General features: G+C 38.4%; 1 protein-coding gene across 1 annotated transcript; it reads right to left on the bottom strand.

The window, feature by feature from the left end:
- Window positions 1-688: 688 nt before the first annotated feature.
- On the bottom strand, window positions 689-15,226 carry PSMC2 (proteasome 26S subunit, ATPase 2). Its single transcript, XM_040260782.1, has 12 exons — window positions 14,889-15,226; window positions 13,174-13,211; window positions 12,566-12,647; window positions 11,378-11,477; window positions 6,435-6,566; window positions 5,963-6,035; window positions 5,489-5,584; window positions 4,665-4,829; window positions 3,701-3,788; window positions 1,233-1,435; window positions 1,040-1,136; window positions 689-952 (listed from the first exon to the last, which is right to left on the bottom strand). The coding sequence occupies exons 1-12, from the start codon at window positions 14,956-14,958 to the stop codon at window positions 795-797; spliced, it is 1,302 nt and encodes a 433-aa protein (XP_040116716.1). The 5' UTR covers window positions 14,959-15,226; the 3' UTR covers window positions 689-794.
- Window positions 15,227-16,448: the final 1,222 nt, after the last annotated feature.

The raw sequence follows: 16,448 nt of genomic DNA, 5'->3' as shown, positions 1-16,448 counted from the left end.
TCAGTGTAGACCAGAATTCTTATGGGAGCTATACCAAAATTTTAAACCATTAAAGTACTTTCTGTATAAGTACTTTTCTGTATAAAGCCAATTCTGGATTTTCTAAATGATATTATTGTAATACATATAATAATATGTGTTATATATTATTCTACTTTACTACTTTGCTAGTCATTAATATCAACAATCCTTAATTAATTTGAAATCAACTTAAATGGCAAAGCAAAACACATTACATCAGATGCTTCTTACACTTTAAACAAAGTTTAGCCAAAGCTTTATTATTCAACATTGTAGGAAAAAAAAAACTATTGAAACACATGTGATCGTGTGCCTTGATGGGCCACTGTGATGAGGGAAGAAGAGTATTATGGATAGAAGCATCAGCGCTGGAGCAGTTAAACTTGGACTCGAATCTCAGCTCTGTGACAAGGAAACAAGTTAGGAAAATTCTGCATCTGTTAAATCCACCTCACTGGGCAGATACAGTGGCAGACACAGTGAGATAATGTAGGTACAGCGCCCTGCCAGCATATGTCTAGAACATACGTGGTCAAAGTGAGCACTTTACAATTTGGAACCTTTAAATGGTTAGTGAGTCAAAAAACAGCTTTTCTGTCGAATGGCATTAGATATCACCCTTTACTGTACCGCAGAAGAAAAAAAAAAGGCATCTGGGAAAAAAGCATACAATTTTGAAAACCATTTATTTTGTATGTGAAATGGTTATTAAGAAACCTGTATATGGTTAGGATTCCAATGAAAAGAAATGTTTTCGCAAACACTGCCAGGGCTCAGTTGTATGTCATATAGCGGGGAGTAGCACTGAACTTAGCATAGGACTTAATGACCTTATTTACAGCTTCCAAGAAATCCTTCTCAGTAGCAATTTTTCGCCGTGCTCGGATGGCAAACATACCAGCTTCTGTGCAGACGCTTCTGATCTCAGCACCTTTCAAACCAAAAGAAAATAACAGGCTTAAAGAAAGCAGCCCAGACAGACAGACCAAAAAAACAGAAGCAAGACCTTTCCACCTACCAGTACTATTTGGACACAGTCGTGCTAACAATTCAAATCTGATATCTCTTTCAACACTCATTGAACGGGCATGAATCTTAAAAATGTGAGTCCGACCCTGAGAATAGGGAAATTGACAATGTTAAAATGGAAAATAGCACAGGAAGGAAAAAATTTAAAGAATCCCTTTTCTACAGTGAAATGATGATCCCACCTCTAAATCAGGTAAGCTAAACTCAATCTTCCTGTCCAGTCTCCCCGGCCTCATGAGTGCTGGGTCCAGAGTGTCAGGTCTGTTTGTAGCCATCAGCACTTTAATGTTGCCTCGAGGATCAAACCCATCCAGCTGATTGATCAGTTCCAACATGGTCCTCTGCACTTCATTATCACCCCCAGCACCATCATCAAAACGAGCCCCTGAGAAGACAGGAGGAAAGACATGATCTTCACATTCACTCAGAGAAGCACTCTCTGGGGAATATCATGCCCTCCAGCCCAAAGGAACCTCTCAGTTGTAAGTAAATTCTGTAAGAACAGCCTGCTTTACACAAAACCAATTAGAATTCAAAAGCAGAGACATTACTTTGCCGACTAAGGTCCGTCTAGTCAAGGCTATGGTTTTTCCAGTAGTCATGTATGGATGTGAGAGTTGGACTATGAAGAAGGCTGAGCGCCGAAGAATTGATGCTTTTGAACTGTGGTGTTGGAGAAGACTCTTGAGAGTCCCTTGGACTGCAAGGAAATCCAACCAGTCCATTCTAAAAGAGATCAGTCCTGGGTGTTCTTTGGAAGGAGTGACGCTAAAGCGGAAGCTCCAGTACTTTGGCCACCTCATGCAAAGAGTTGACTCATTGGAAAAGACTCTGATGCTGGGAGGGATTGGGGGCAGGAGGAGAAGGGGACGACAGAGGATGAGATGGCTGGATGGCATCACTGACTCGATGGACGTGAATCTGAGTGAACTCCGGGAGATGGTGATGGACAGGGAGGCCTGGCGTGCTACGATTCATGGTGTCGCAGAGTCGGACACGACTGAGCGACTAAACTAAACTAACTAAACTATCATAGGTTTATTTTAACATAGGTTCCTTTAAATAAGGTTTTTTTTTAATCTTCTTTAAGCAATTTTGTTTTTTAAGTCACTCAAGAACACCTTTTATTTGACACAACATACACCTGGACTAGATAACAAAAATGCATGCAAACTTTAGCACTATAATGGTATTTGATTATATGTAAGAAAATGCCATGCTTTTTTAAAACTGTCAAAAATATGGCTAAATCCATAATACAGCAGAACTGTAACAGCTTACTATCACACCGATTTGGATACATTAGAATAGCAGTGTCAATACTCGCCTTCATTTCAATCAGTATAGCACAAAAAATGACCTCCAAATATATATATATCATTTTAAAATTGTACAAATACATACTGTTGCATTAATGTATTATGTACAGTATCAAACACCAAAATGAAAAATTGTTAAATGAGATTAAACATGAACCAAAATCCAAGTATTTTCTTCTAGTACCCTAATACAGTTTTATACAAAACTGTACCCTAATATGGACTTCCCTGATGGCTCAGAGGGTAAAGCGTCTGTCTGCAATGCAGGAGACCTAGGAGACCTGGGTTTGGTCCCTGGGTTGGGAAGATCCCCTGGAGAAGGAAATGGCAACCCACTCCAGTACTATTGCCTGGAAAATCCCATGGACGGAGGAGCCTGGTAGGCTAGAATCCATGGAGTCACAAAGAGTCGGACACAACTGAGCGACTTCACTTTCACCTTAATACAGTTTTATTAAAATCCACTTTGGAAACCACGGATTCAGAGCATGCTCACATCATAAGGCTTATTCCAAAGGTATTACAAAAATGACATCAGGGTCACCACACCACATCTATAGACTGGTCAAATTACGGCCCTTGAACATTTAGAGAAGAATGTCCAAAGCCCACAACACCCATCAAGTCTAAAAGCAAGGCTAACAACCACAGTCCCCAACCACTGTTACAGTGTCCACTATATTTTTTTGTCACTGAGTTCATTAAATCACAACTGTCTAGTGATATAACACTTCTGCAGCTAACAGGGACTACTACTTGTATAGATTGTAACAACAGCCAAGGAACAATAAAACAGTATGGAATTTTCAAAGTCTACCACATTTCTTATTTCAAGCTTCTCAGAAACCCATGAAATAAAGCTGTAATTATTCTTTTTATGAGAGAAGCAAACTGGAGCTCAGTTAGTTAAGACAACTTGTTTAGATCGCACAGCTAATATTGTATCTCATCAAATCTATGAAGCCAGTAATATTATTTTATGTACATTTTATGAACTACTACCAATTAAATTATGCCTCAACTGCTTTTTGATCCAATTAAGTGAAGCTGTATCTCAATTAAGGAGTTGCCGAAGTATGAAAATACGAGTTCTGTGAATGAAACTGGGAAAGTTCAAAGATAAAGACTTTGAGAAATACCAATGCTGTTTAATGCTTTGCCCCTTTATGGTGTGGTCCTACTATTAGATCTGTAGCTCTCATGTGCCAGAGCTCATAAAAGAGTTGGAATTAAAACTTCATACAAGATTAACATATCAGGGACCTCCACACATACTACTATAGAATCCTCATGAAACTCAGTCTTAAAGTTCTCTAAGATACCATTCATACCTCCAATAGCATCAATTTCATCAAAAAAGATAAGGCAGGCTTTCTTTGTTCTGGCCATTTCAAAGAGCTCTCGAACCATTCGAGCTCCCTAATGAAAGAAATAATTTGTTAATTCAGACCTGGTTTAAAATCTTCTTAAGAAGTTATGCTTCAACCTTTTCAGTATTTCCTACAAGCATCCTCAACTGTCATTACCTAAAATTTTCTCACAAAGATTAAAGTGTGTTACCTATTCCATCAAATTAATCTCACTAGGTTTAAAGCACTATTAAGTAATTTCATGATTCTGTACTTATTAAATAGTCAATAACTTTAAAACTTGAGATCAAATTAACACAATTGAATAAAGGTACCATTTCAATCAATAAAACCTGAAGAAATGAAAGAATCTGATCACTTGGCATTTCTGACCACTGAATTTGATTTGTAAGTTTTGATCAAAGAATAAAAGTGTATCTCCACATATGAAGATCCTTTTCTAATTCTCATTGTAAGTATACTAATCATTAATATTTCAGTGTAATATATTGAGCCCTAAACTTACTCCCTAATAAAAAAAAACATGTCTATTTGTATGTGTACATACACTGTCCCCCACATACATATATAGACAATCTCCAGTCTCTTTTTCAAAAGAACATAAAACACGGCCCCTGAAGTGAACACACTTTCTAATACATTCTTTGGGCATTACTGGGGTATTTATCTTAGAAACCAAATCTGTAGAAAATGGTACCCTTCAGTAGGGAGCATACTGATTAAAAATGTTAAGCAGTTGTTTATTTCCAAATAACTACAAGGGAAGACTAGTGGCTTCTAGACTTCTAACTACTAATTACAATCCATCAGTCAAAACATTTCAGGTCTCAAGCTTTCAATGGGGAATCACCATTTTAATTTCATCTATGCTTTATAAATCTTTCATAGAGCTATATATTCCTTGATTATAATCAATTTACTTTACCTCACCAACATACTTCTGTACAAGTTCAGATCCAATAACTCGAATGAAGCAAGCATCAGTCCTATTAGCAACTGCCCGAGCACAGAGTGTCTTGCCGGTACCCGGTGGACCAAAGAGCAGCACACCCTTGGGAGGCTCAATGCCAAGGTTAACAAACCTCTCTGGCTGTGATGGAGACATAATTTTTACACTTACCACTTCTCTATAATAAAAACAGGACTATCTCTACATCAGTATTTTTAATTTAAAATTATTAAGTCCACAATTTATGTATTTGATCTAAATAAGAATTTTACTTGTTCTATGACATAAGATCCAGACTCATTAATACCCAAGGCTGAATGGCTTTTAAAGATATCCTACTATCCAGGGTTAACAAAAACACTTTTTTCCCCTAATTAAAAAAAAAAAAAAGTGTTTAAGTAACAAAAGTATTATCTCATATTTAATATCTTGGTTTTTTGCATTATCCTCTAAGCTTAATTTGATTCAATTTAGGCCCATTTCTTCTTGATATCATTAAAACACACTGCTTCTTTTATAATAACCTACCTATAACATATTTAACATATTTATAAAGGTTATATCTCAACCTCCTTTGTCACTCTAAATAGATTTTTCTTTTTTGAATCGGGTTGGCTGCTCAATCCTTTTGTCTTCTCTTCTGGAACTTACCAATTCTCCACACCTTTACCCTCTACCCCATCAAAATTTTTTATTTAGGAAAATAAAAATATCTAAAACGAATATATAAGCAGAACAGGCAAAAGGCTGTCATATCTTTGTACAAAGAAATTTAAAAAGCAACAGTCTCAGCCACTTACATGAAGCAGTGGGGTCTCAACTACTTCTCGAAGTTTCTCAATCTGTTCCTTACAGCCACCCACATCACTGTATGTAACATCAGGTTTTTCCTCCACCTATGAGAAGGATGAAAATGTACAACATAGAGTCACACGCTTTTGAATACTAATTGTTCTATCCAGTAGAGTAGACCCAATACCGTAAAGAAAAATCAAGACTTACACCAAGTAAGAATTTTAATAAAAATTGAATACACTGCCAGTATCCTAGACTCACAAGCTGTACCACCTGTTATAACACTAAGTGAGAGACAAACTAGTAAAAAACTGATAAAGACTTTCTCATCTGAAAAATTATTTTTAAAATGTTGGCAACTCTTCAGTATATGTGTACACATTAATATTTTTTATTAGTTAAAACTTTCAACACTTTTTGAGATGAATGCAACTGTATTCAAATTCATGCCGTTCCTTTTCCCTCCCGCAGTTTCTTACCTGCATCATGGTAACTGTTGGGTCAATCTTAGGAGGCAATGGAATGTGAATCTGATACTTATTTCTGTCCACACTAAAGAGGTAAAAAAAGATCCTCAATAACACAAAAAAATATACTGAATTATCATGTGTTCTATATACATTAATTACATTAACTCACTTAGTCCTTATAACCATCCTAGGGCAGATGCTTCCTCCACCTACACCATGTTACCTTAAATAGACCAGCAAGCTCAACTCTAAAATTCTGTACTTACTTTAATCCTGATATTTGAGGCCATGAAAGGCTAAGTAGGGGTGGGAGGTCAGGAAGCAGATGCAGAAGAAAGGATGTTCAACCATAGTCCTCTACTAGATTACCCCCTGGTATTCCATGACACCCAGTTCATTCACTCAAAACAAAGTCAAGGACAAGAATGTGACATGGCATTTTTAATGAAAGATGACTATTCACTATAGATAGAAATCTTACCCAACTCTCATCCCTTCTTCAATGTCGGTAGGTGCTACCTGATCACTGAGGTCGACCACAAACTTGGCAAACTGCTTCACATTGATAATGTACTTCGGGTCCTCTGAGTCAGCATTGATTATCTTTGTGCATCTAACATGGCAAAAGGCTTGATTAGAGTAAGGAACCTGAACCACTAATAATGAACTCAAGTAACTGGATTCTCTCCTGGGCAAGCAGTACACTACCGAGCAGGTGTAAACTGCAGAAACTGGGCCACTGTTAAGGATCCTTCTCTACAGAATATGCTCAATCCCAAGGCTCTGCTCAGCTTTAGTCAAGCCACTAAAATTTCAGAAGATATATTCCCCTGGAAAATTAAACCCTAACAGTTCATCATTAGGAAGCTCCCTTTCTTGATTTTTATAACTATATCCCTTTATTAGTGATACTCCTCTGTATCTTCAGGTATTCTCCTTTTTATTTTTCTTATTAAAAGATAGTCATCTCGTCTTATATCATGTAATAAGTGTGTTTTCATTTTTCCCTGAGTTTCTATTTCAAACCCATTCTTACTGTTGCTGCTATTTTTAACTTAAATATATTTCTTCCTATGGGTTATGGTGAAGGTGAATTTGCTATCCCACATACATTACAGGTGGAGAAGGAAATGGCAACCCACTCCAGTGTTCTTGCCTGGAGAATCCCAGGGATGGAGGAGCCTAGTGGGCTGCCGTCTATGGGATCACACAGAATTGAACAAGACTGAAGTGACTTAGCAACAGAAGCAGCATACATCACAGGAGAAAGTAATCTATTCCCTATTTGCTATACTAGCTGCTTACAGAAGAAACACAAAAACAAACAGAACTCATATAAGAAAAAGCTTATACGCTATTGCAACAAATACAGGAAAATACAAAATAGTCTCTGGAATGTGCATTTAGGCAGAGTTAAGAGTAAGGTATGAAATTAAAAGATGCTTACTCCTTAGAAGAAAAGTTATGACCAACCTAGATAGTATATTCAAAAGCAGAGACATTACTTTGTCAACAAAGGTCCATCTAGTCAAGGCTATGGTTTTTCCAGTGGTCATGTATGGATGTGAGAGTTGGACTGTGAAGAAAGCTGAGTGCCGAAGAACTGATGCTTTTGAACTGTGGTGTTGGAGAAGACTCGAGAGTCGCTTGGACTGCAAGGAGATCAACCAGTCCATTCTGAAGGAGATCAGCCCTGGATGTTCTTTGGAAGGAATGATGCTAAAGCTGAAACTCCAGTACTTTGGCCACCTCATGCAAAGAGTTGACTCATTGGAAAAGACTCTGATGCTGGGAGGGATTGGGGGCAGGAGGAGAAGGGGACGACCGAGGATGAGATGGCTGGATGGCATCACGGACTTGATGGACGTGAGTCTGAGTGAACTCCGGGAGATGGTAATGGACAGGGAGGCCTGGCATGCTGTGATTCATGGGGTCGCAAAGAGTCAGACACGACTGAGCGACTAAACTGAACTGAACTGAAGAGTAAGGTAAACAATGCTTTGTCCTTGCAGCATAAATTGTGGACAGGACTCCGTTTTCTGTTATTAGCCAAAGTCTACCAGGGAAGTATAATTTTATATAACGTGTCCATTACTACTTTATCTGACAGACCCTGCCAACACAGATACAGATTTTTTTAATCCTCAGCTGAGAAATTTTTTAATCCTCAGCTGAGAAAGTATATATACAGGGACCTCAACTTGCAGAACATTGAAGTAAGGAGTTTTGAAAACCTGCTCATCCTTAAAAGCAAAGAGAACACTGGCAAAAACAGTCCAAATCAACATTCTCAGAATTCTGGAAATTAACTACAGGTTTGGGGGGAAAAAAAAAAAAAAAGGCTAAATCCCGGTAAGAACAGTGAGTGTTTTGCACTTAAACTCACTTTAATCCCATAGCCCTCTCCCCACCTCTGCGGAAGACTTGAAAGCCAAAAGCCTCCCAGCCATGGTAAAGGTGGAAACAAGCAGCCTCCCTGAGGGAAGGCAAGGATGAAGAAATGGAGCTCCTCCAAAAGCCCAGCCTCAGAGAACTCCTGACCTGTCTGACAACTGGCTAAAAAGCCCCATTCTCAGGATCTGTTTTTATCTGACCTGACTCAGAGTTCACTGTCTACAGATGCCCTCCCCACAGGGCATTCACTGGAAACAACCAGTGGCAGTTATTTAACATCAACTGGCTGAAGCAGCATTTACCAGTTGGAGATAACAAGAGGCTGACCAAAAAACTTCAAAACAACAGGAACAAACCCTGGGGAAAGGAGAAATCTGAGTTCCAAAACTGACATCCAGTTTCCATCAGTTATGAAACACAAAGAGAAGTAAGATACGGCCCATACACAAGGGAAAGGCAGTTCAAGGGAAGACACTGGTCTTACTCAACAGAATCTTTAATCCGTGTCATAAATAGTTTTTTTGAAAACCAAAGGAAACCATGTCTAAAGAATTAGTGGGAAGTGTGAGAACAAGGTCTCACCAAACAGACAATACCAACGAAGAGAGAAACTGGACTGGAATATTATTTGGCTATAAAGAATGATGTTCTGATACAAGCTACAACATGAATGAAGCTTAAAACATTCTGTGACACTGAAGTCAGAAACAAAGGGTGACACACTACATGATTTCGTTTACATGAAATGTCCAGGATAGGCAAATCCATACGGATAGAGCACATTAGCAGCTGCCATGTCCAAAGAGAAAGGGAACAGGGACAGTTAATGTGTTTGGGGTTTCATTTGGAGGTGGTGAAAATATTTGGCAGAGAGTAAAACAGAAGGTATCAAGAAATGCTGGGGCAAGGGGCAGGAGGGTGGTAGTGGTGGTGCTAACTCGACTGAAAATGAGGCAGGTGTGGAGGAGAGGGGAAGCGTGATTAAACCTAAGTGAACCTGCTGCTGACATTCCCCAGACTCCTACCTCGATTGTTCTTCCAAAATACTGGAGATTGGAAACAACAGGAGACAGAGGACAACTGCTCTAGGAAAAATGACCGTCCAAGTGAAAAGATCTAAAGATACTGACATTGAAGGCTCCCCACCTAAACATTCAATCACATAAGCTACAGTGATGTTTCGGGCAGACAGGCTTCACTACTGAATCTAGAGCGTCTGACAGCTTTTTTGCCTCCCACTAAAACAGAAGCCCAAAGATTATCAGACATCTAGCATAAAAGACACACACCATGCAAACCAGTACAGCCACTATGGAAGAACAGTGTGGAGATTCGTTAAAAAACTGTAAATAGAACTGCCACACGACCCAGCAATCCCACTGCTGGGCACACACACCAAGGAAACCAGAACTGAAAGAGACACGTATACCCTAGTGTTCACTGAAGCACTGTTTACAATAGCCAGGACATGGAAGCAACCTAGATGTCCATCAGCAGACGAATGGATAAGAAAGCTGTGGTACATATACACAATGGAATATTACTCAGCTATAAAAAGGAACACATTTGAGTCAGTTCTAATGAGGTGGATGAAACTGGAGCCTATTACACAGAGTGAAGTAAGTCAGAAAGAAATACACCAATACTGTATATTAATTCTGTATCATATGTGTATATCAATATACATATGTATGGAATTTAGAAAGATGGTAATGACAACCCTATATGCAAGACAGCAAGAGACACAGATGTAAAAAACAGACTTTTGGACTCTGTAGGAGAAGGCGGGGGTGGGATGATTTGAGAGAACAGCATTAAAACATGTATATTACTATATGTGAAACAGATGACCAGTCCAAGTTTGATGCATGAAACGGGGCAAAGCCGATGCACTGGGACAACTCAGAGGGATGGGCTGGGGAGGGAGGTGGGAAGGGGGGCGTTCAGGAGGGGGGACACATGCACACCTGTGGCTGATTCATGTGAATGTACGGCAAAAACCACCACAATATTGTAATTAGCCTCCAATTTAAAAAAAAGACAACAAGCAAGAAAAGAGGGAAAAGCCACCTTAGAGGAAACAGAAACCTTCCAGTTTAGCCCTAGCTTCCTTAGAGACAACAACATATTATGACCACGATATGAGAACAGGACATTCAACAAGCAACAAAACATATACACTGAAAGAAAGAAAAGCTCCAGAAATTAAAAACTGAAGTGAGAGGGGGAACAAAATCAATACATGGACTCAAAGTTTAAGAAAAGATCACGAAAAAGTAGATTAAAAAGACACAGAAAAGCAGGAAAGAAAGATTAGCATATCCAAACAATCCAGTATCAGTAACAAAAGTCCAGAACAGAGGACCAAGAAAATGGAAAGAAATCATTTACAAATAGTTTCAAGAAAATCTATACACTGAAGGACATGAGAGCCCAGCATCACAGATAAAAAAATGTTAAAGAAGTAATAAGAAGTAGGTATACTAGTCATTAGCACAATACAAATTAAAGTGAGCTGGGTTTTTTGCCCAAATGGCAAAAGTGCAGAAATCAATAATCATGTATCTTAACACTGATCAGGCAAATATACATTTCCCTCAAAACCTTTTGGTTAAGAGTTTAAACTGGCCGAACCATTTTTTTCTCCACACATTTCCTAACAGTAAATACCTCTGTCCCCGTTCCACTTCTAGTAAGCTATGCTATAGGTATGTATGCACATCCACAGAAAAATATTTAACATGAGTGTTCAAAGGAGCACTGATGTCTGAACATCATCACTTATGAACAGTGAGGAGGGAAAGGGAAGTTTTTGCATTTTGCTCTGTATTTTCCTATATCATTTAAATCTATATGATTATGTCTTTGCCTATTTCTTGAATTATTACTAAAAGTATAAAATTTTAACCCCAGATACTTTTGGAGAAAGCTTTATTTACTTGGAATATGGAATAAAAATTCTTTATGAACTATTGCCTTATACTCAAAAGTACAGATAAAAAATAAATTTCCAGAGACCACTATGCATACCTCGCAACCTGCAAAGGCTGTTCACTCTGGAGTGTTTGCTTATCCGCAGCCAAATCCCAGAGTGCTGGTGGGGCCAGGCCAGTGTCAGACTCTTTAATACCTACATAAAGAAAGATCACAAAACTCACTGAAATGTACTGCAAGCTTTCTCAGCCTCAGCAATACTAACATTTCGGACTGAGTTGCTGGCGTGGTCCTGTGCATTCCAGAACGGTTGGGAGCATCCCTGGCCTCTAACCACTACATCACTAGCACCACCTCCACCTCAAGATAGGAGAATCAAGAGAGTCCAGATATTGCCGAATGTCCTAGGGGGATCACCCCAAGTGAAAACTACTGCCCCAGAGTGCACATAGGCCAAAAATATAATGTCATGTTTGACATTTTTTTGTGCAGGTCAAATACTATAACAGTTCACCACTCAAGTTCTCAAGAAGAAGTTTCCAACTACTAGGCCACAGTCTGCTTACTTCAAGCAATAAATACCATGTAAGATTATATTTTTATTCAAGAAATTCTGACTTGTTAATTAGAGTCTATTGAACTTGGCCTTGACCAACAGAAACATCACTTGGTTCAAGGATAATGTTTCTTAATCGCCAAGCATTAAACTTGGTGTAGAAACAGTGAAAGAAATTATTAAATGAGATCCAATCTCTTAATAGATAAGGGGAATTTTTTTTTATATTTCATTTGTTAGTTTATTCTCTATGAAAATAAAGTTATATATACTGCTTTACACACTTGGGCAGAAATAATACATAATTTAAATCTGGAAGACTAGATTTTTTAATACTCCTTGTTAGCAATTAAGAGTAGAATAGGGATGACTAACAGTAGACATAAAAAACTTCAAGAAATGAAAGAAAAAAGGAAACAATAATAAAAACTTAGCGTGTATTAGTTATTAGTGCATATCCATTATATTCACTAATGGATTTTTGTGGTTAATATGGAACTTTGCCCCTGATTCTATGGAAGAATTCTCTTCTATTTTGGCTTTTAAAGTGAAAACAAACTATTTATAAGAGGAATAGCACATTTATTTGTAGCAAATAAAATAGTTTTTGGTAAAGGATGACTTTTTAAAAATGTATGATTAAAGAGTAACATTTGTATTTCTGCTTCTTTGATATAATTAAACCATTACACATAAAGAAAGGAAACAGGAATAAAATATATTTATACCGGTGAGCTCATTAATTTTCTTGAGAAGTTGTTGAATGTCATCTTCAACCTGTTTGATCTGCCTAGAGTAAGTGCTCTGACCCTAGGAGATAAAGGATATCAACAATTTATTAAACTATATTAACAAAAACTTTTAAGTTATACTTGTAATAGCTATTATTGTCCTAAAGCTTGTAAAATGAAAGTAGAGTTTCTCATTTTCAGAACAATTCCTGAACCAACCTATACTCCCCAAGCAGGCAACACACCATCATGCAAGATAACGAAATGAACATGATGCCTGAAATTATCTAAAATTGAAGCCCATTTCTATGCATTAAAACTTACCATTTCAGCTAATTCATTTTCATACATTTTCAATATAGTAAATTTTGGGGTAAATTATTTCAAATATCTTTCCATATTGTATCACACTTTAATTACAAATAGTATAAAAATAATGTATAAGCTTCTGATTTAGTCTAGATAGAAACTGTAGATATATAACTTTTTTCAGTGAAGATTAAACTGCTGAAAGTCTCTTCTAACTATTCTGGAAAGATAATACCAACAAGAGTCCTTACTTCAACACAAAACATCTGTATTTTGTAGATACTGAAAGGACTTACATAAGTTTTCAGCAAGGCAATATCCCCTTCATCCAGCGCTAAAAGAAGAGAGATAATACATGAAATTCAAACAAAAGAAACTTGAGCTCACAATTCTTTTCTGTTCAAATCAAACTATGCCAACTGAGAAGAACTGTACAAAGTTGTAGTGATATAAATATAACCATCAATCAGCTCCTGGAGTGAAGGAACTTTTATCTAACTGGGCGAAGGCAGATTCTTAACATTATATAAAATAGTTTCAGCATGATATGACATAACAAGAACCGAGAGCCCAAAGACTTTAAGAATCAAAATGACTTGAGCACTAGTCCCAGCAGGGTCATGCATTTGCTAAGTTACCTTGGAAAAAACAATTTCTCTGAGCATCAGTTTTCTCACCTGAAAGAATGTTAGTCTCAGTGTTTCTTTAAGATAAAGACATGGATTTAGAAACACAAAAAATTCCACACATGTCAGTTATAACTGTATTCAAGGGATAAACCTGTTAATATGTTTATAGAATTATAACTTATCCAGAGAAATACACAGATGAAATGTTAAATCAACAACTAAGTTTTCCACTGGGTGACTGAGCACCTCTTTCAAGGAAAAAGCGTGACATGAAAGTGGAAAGGAAATGCTTCTTTGAGGGGTGGGTGACTATTAAGAAGAAAGGGTGCTACGAAAGGCTGAACTTGTTCAGAAAGGAAAGAGTTAAGAGAAAACAAAAAAACAAAAAACACCATAAGAACACTTTAAAATAACCTATAAGAAACAAAACAGCATAAACATGAGAGTACAAAAGCAAAGAAATCATGAATGAAAGTGTCGCAGGTAAAGGGTCAAGTGGTATGGTCTCTAAGGAGAGTAATCCAGCACTGTCTATAAAAATGTCAAAAAAGAAAAAAATTCAACTGCATTTCTAAAATTTACCCTACAGCTTGTGTCCGTGCATGTGGTAAGAGTCTCATGAACAAGGTTATTCATTGCTCTATAATGGCCAACAGATTAGAAGAAAACGAAATGTCCATCAATAATGATTAATTCATACGTGACTGAAAGTCCAATAATTTGGATTCTATACAATTCACACTGACTCTATATAATGATATAAACTAATTCCTACACATACTAAGATTTTTTTTAAAAAAGCAAGATGTACAGAAAGTTACATTTATGCTTTTTCTTTTTTAAAATAGAAAATATACAAGCAAACTTGCTTGTATATACACAGAAAATGTATACAAAGATGAGGCAAAATGGCAACATCAGCTTCCTCTGTGGAGAGATGGTGCGGTCAAGGATGACGCTTTTCAATTTATCTTTTTCTCTTTGGGGCTTTGAATCCTGTGAGTGCATTACCTAGTCAAAGAATTTTTTTTTACAGTATGTCTCAGGGTCCTGGCTATGCAGTGATAGCAGCGAGTTGTCACTTGAGGGAGCGGAGGAACGGAAAAGAGGGTCCAGGTAAGCAACCACCACCAGGCGGGGAACTTTTCAAGGCCTGCAAGACCAAGTGGAGTGCGAGATTTCTTCAAGACCTGAGAGCTGCATGTGAATAAGAATTTCGATCAGCGAAAGATGAACACAGGACGTGGGGCTGAAAGCCGGTTAACCCGGCTGCCGCACCAGACAGACCGACAGAGCGACAACCTGGAATCCACTCCCCTCCCCCGACGCCGGGCCAAGACTGGTCCTGACGCGGCCCGGAGCCCCTGCCTGGGTCAACTGACCTCGGATGGGCTTGTCGTCCTTCTCATCTTCTTTAGTTTTCCTCTGATCAGCACCGAGGTAATCAGGCATTTTAAGGGCTCCAAATACCTCAGCTCCTCGGTGATTACACAGCAGCTTCCTCGCTTCCGGTGGTGCCCCCACCTTTCCCTTCCTCACCGGAAGTAAAGCCGGCTCCGCGGCCTTTTTGCTGCGGCGCCAGGCAGAAGAGCGCCCTGGAGGTCACACGCTGGCGTTGCACCCGGCGAAGCGGGAAAGGGGGAAGGTATCCCAGTTTGAGGGCGAACGTCGCTCTCCTTCAGCCTCTCACTGTGGCGAGGTCCCTCAGCAACAGATTTCAAGACCAACACAGACTCAGGTTGCTGAGTTTAAATCCTGCTTTAGTCATTTACGCTATACTTTGGGGTAACTTCTTTAATCTCTGTGCTTTAATTTTCCTCTTGACCTCAGAGTATTGTGGAGGTATTAAACAACGACGTTTGTAAAGGACCTGGCTTATTAGATACGCAGTGTGTAGTGGCTTGTTTTATAGAGTGAAGGTAAATAGGAGTTGTTCATTAATTTGATGTTAACAGATGGGGAGGTAAATTGTTTCCATTTTTGAGCTCGCTGCTAAGGAGTGGTACTGTCTTCAGATACAGGGAAGTCAGGGAAAACAGGTTTTGAAAGAAATGAATTCAGGCGATGAGGAACAGAAGAGAGCAATTGGGAGACAATTGTATAATTTGGAGGAAAAAAAAAAAAGTGACCCTTCTCTACACAGCAGTGAAAAGGCAACCTACAGAATGGGAGAAGATACTTGTAAGCCAAAACTTGGTCCACAGGTTAGAACTGGAGGTCCAGAAGTTGGGATGCAGAGCTTTTTCACTGTGGGAGCCCAGGTTCAATCCCTGGTGGGAGAACTAAGATCCTGTAAGCTATGTGGTGTCTTCCAAAGAGAATAGAAAAATCTAAAACTCAGGACAAAACCTGATTCTTTGAATAGACAATGTACTTGAATGGACATCTCTCCAAAGAAATTCTACAAATAGTCAACAAGCACAGGAAAAGATGTTCAGCATCATTAGGCCCTGAGGAAATGCAAATCAAAACTGTGAAACATCCCTTCATATCTGTTAGAATGGTTATTATCCTGAAGAAGCAGGGGGGGGAGTTGGTGAGGATGTGGAGAAAATGGAAATATTAAAAATGGTGTAACTACAATTGAAAACAGTATGGCAGTACCTCAGAAAGTTAAAAATGGAATGGTCAAATGACCCAGCAATTCCAGTCTGGGTGTATACACACAAGAATGCACACAAGCAGGGTCTCAGAGAGAGAGTTGTACTCCATATTCGTAGCAACGTTATTAATGATACCTGAAAGGTGGAAGCAACCCAGTCAACAAATGAATGCATAAATAAGATGTACATACAATGGAATATTATTCAGCCTTAAAAGAAAAAAATCTGACACATAACCACTTGTGAGGAAATAGTGTATGATTCCACTTATAGGAGTTACCTATAGGGGTCAAATTCAGAGATGGAAAGTTAAATGATGGTTGATGGAGACATAGGGGT

This window comes from Oryx dammah, unplaced genomic scaffold (genome assembly GCF_014754425.2).
Source record: "Oryx dammah isolate SB20612 unplaced genomic scaffold, SCBI_Odam_1.1 HiC_scaffold_18, whole genome shotgun sequence".
In the NCBI taxonomy this organism is placed as follows: Eukaryota; Metazoa; Chordata; class Mammalia; order Artiodactyla; family Bovidae; genus Oryx; species Oryx dammah.
Note: the sequence above shows the minus strand (reverse complement) of the source record. Positions and strands in the feature narration are given on the sequence as shown.

Bases quoted from the DNA above. Each gene is read 5' to 3' on its own strand.
- PSMC2 (XM_040260782.1), bottom strand. From the start codon at position 14,958: ATGCCTGATTACCTCGGTGCTGATCAGAGGAAAACTAAAGAAGATGAG. The intron at 12,648-13,173 runs GTAAGTCCTTTC...TTTATCTCCTAG, and splicing joins TTGCCTTGCTGAAAACTTAT to GGTCAGAGCACTTACTCTAG. The intron at 1,436-3,700 runs GTATGAATGGTA...CTGTCTTCTCAG, and splicing joins TGAAATTGATGCTATTGGAG to GGGCTCGTTTTGATGATGGT.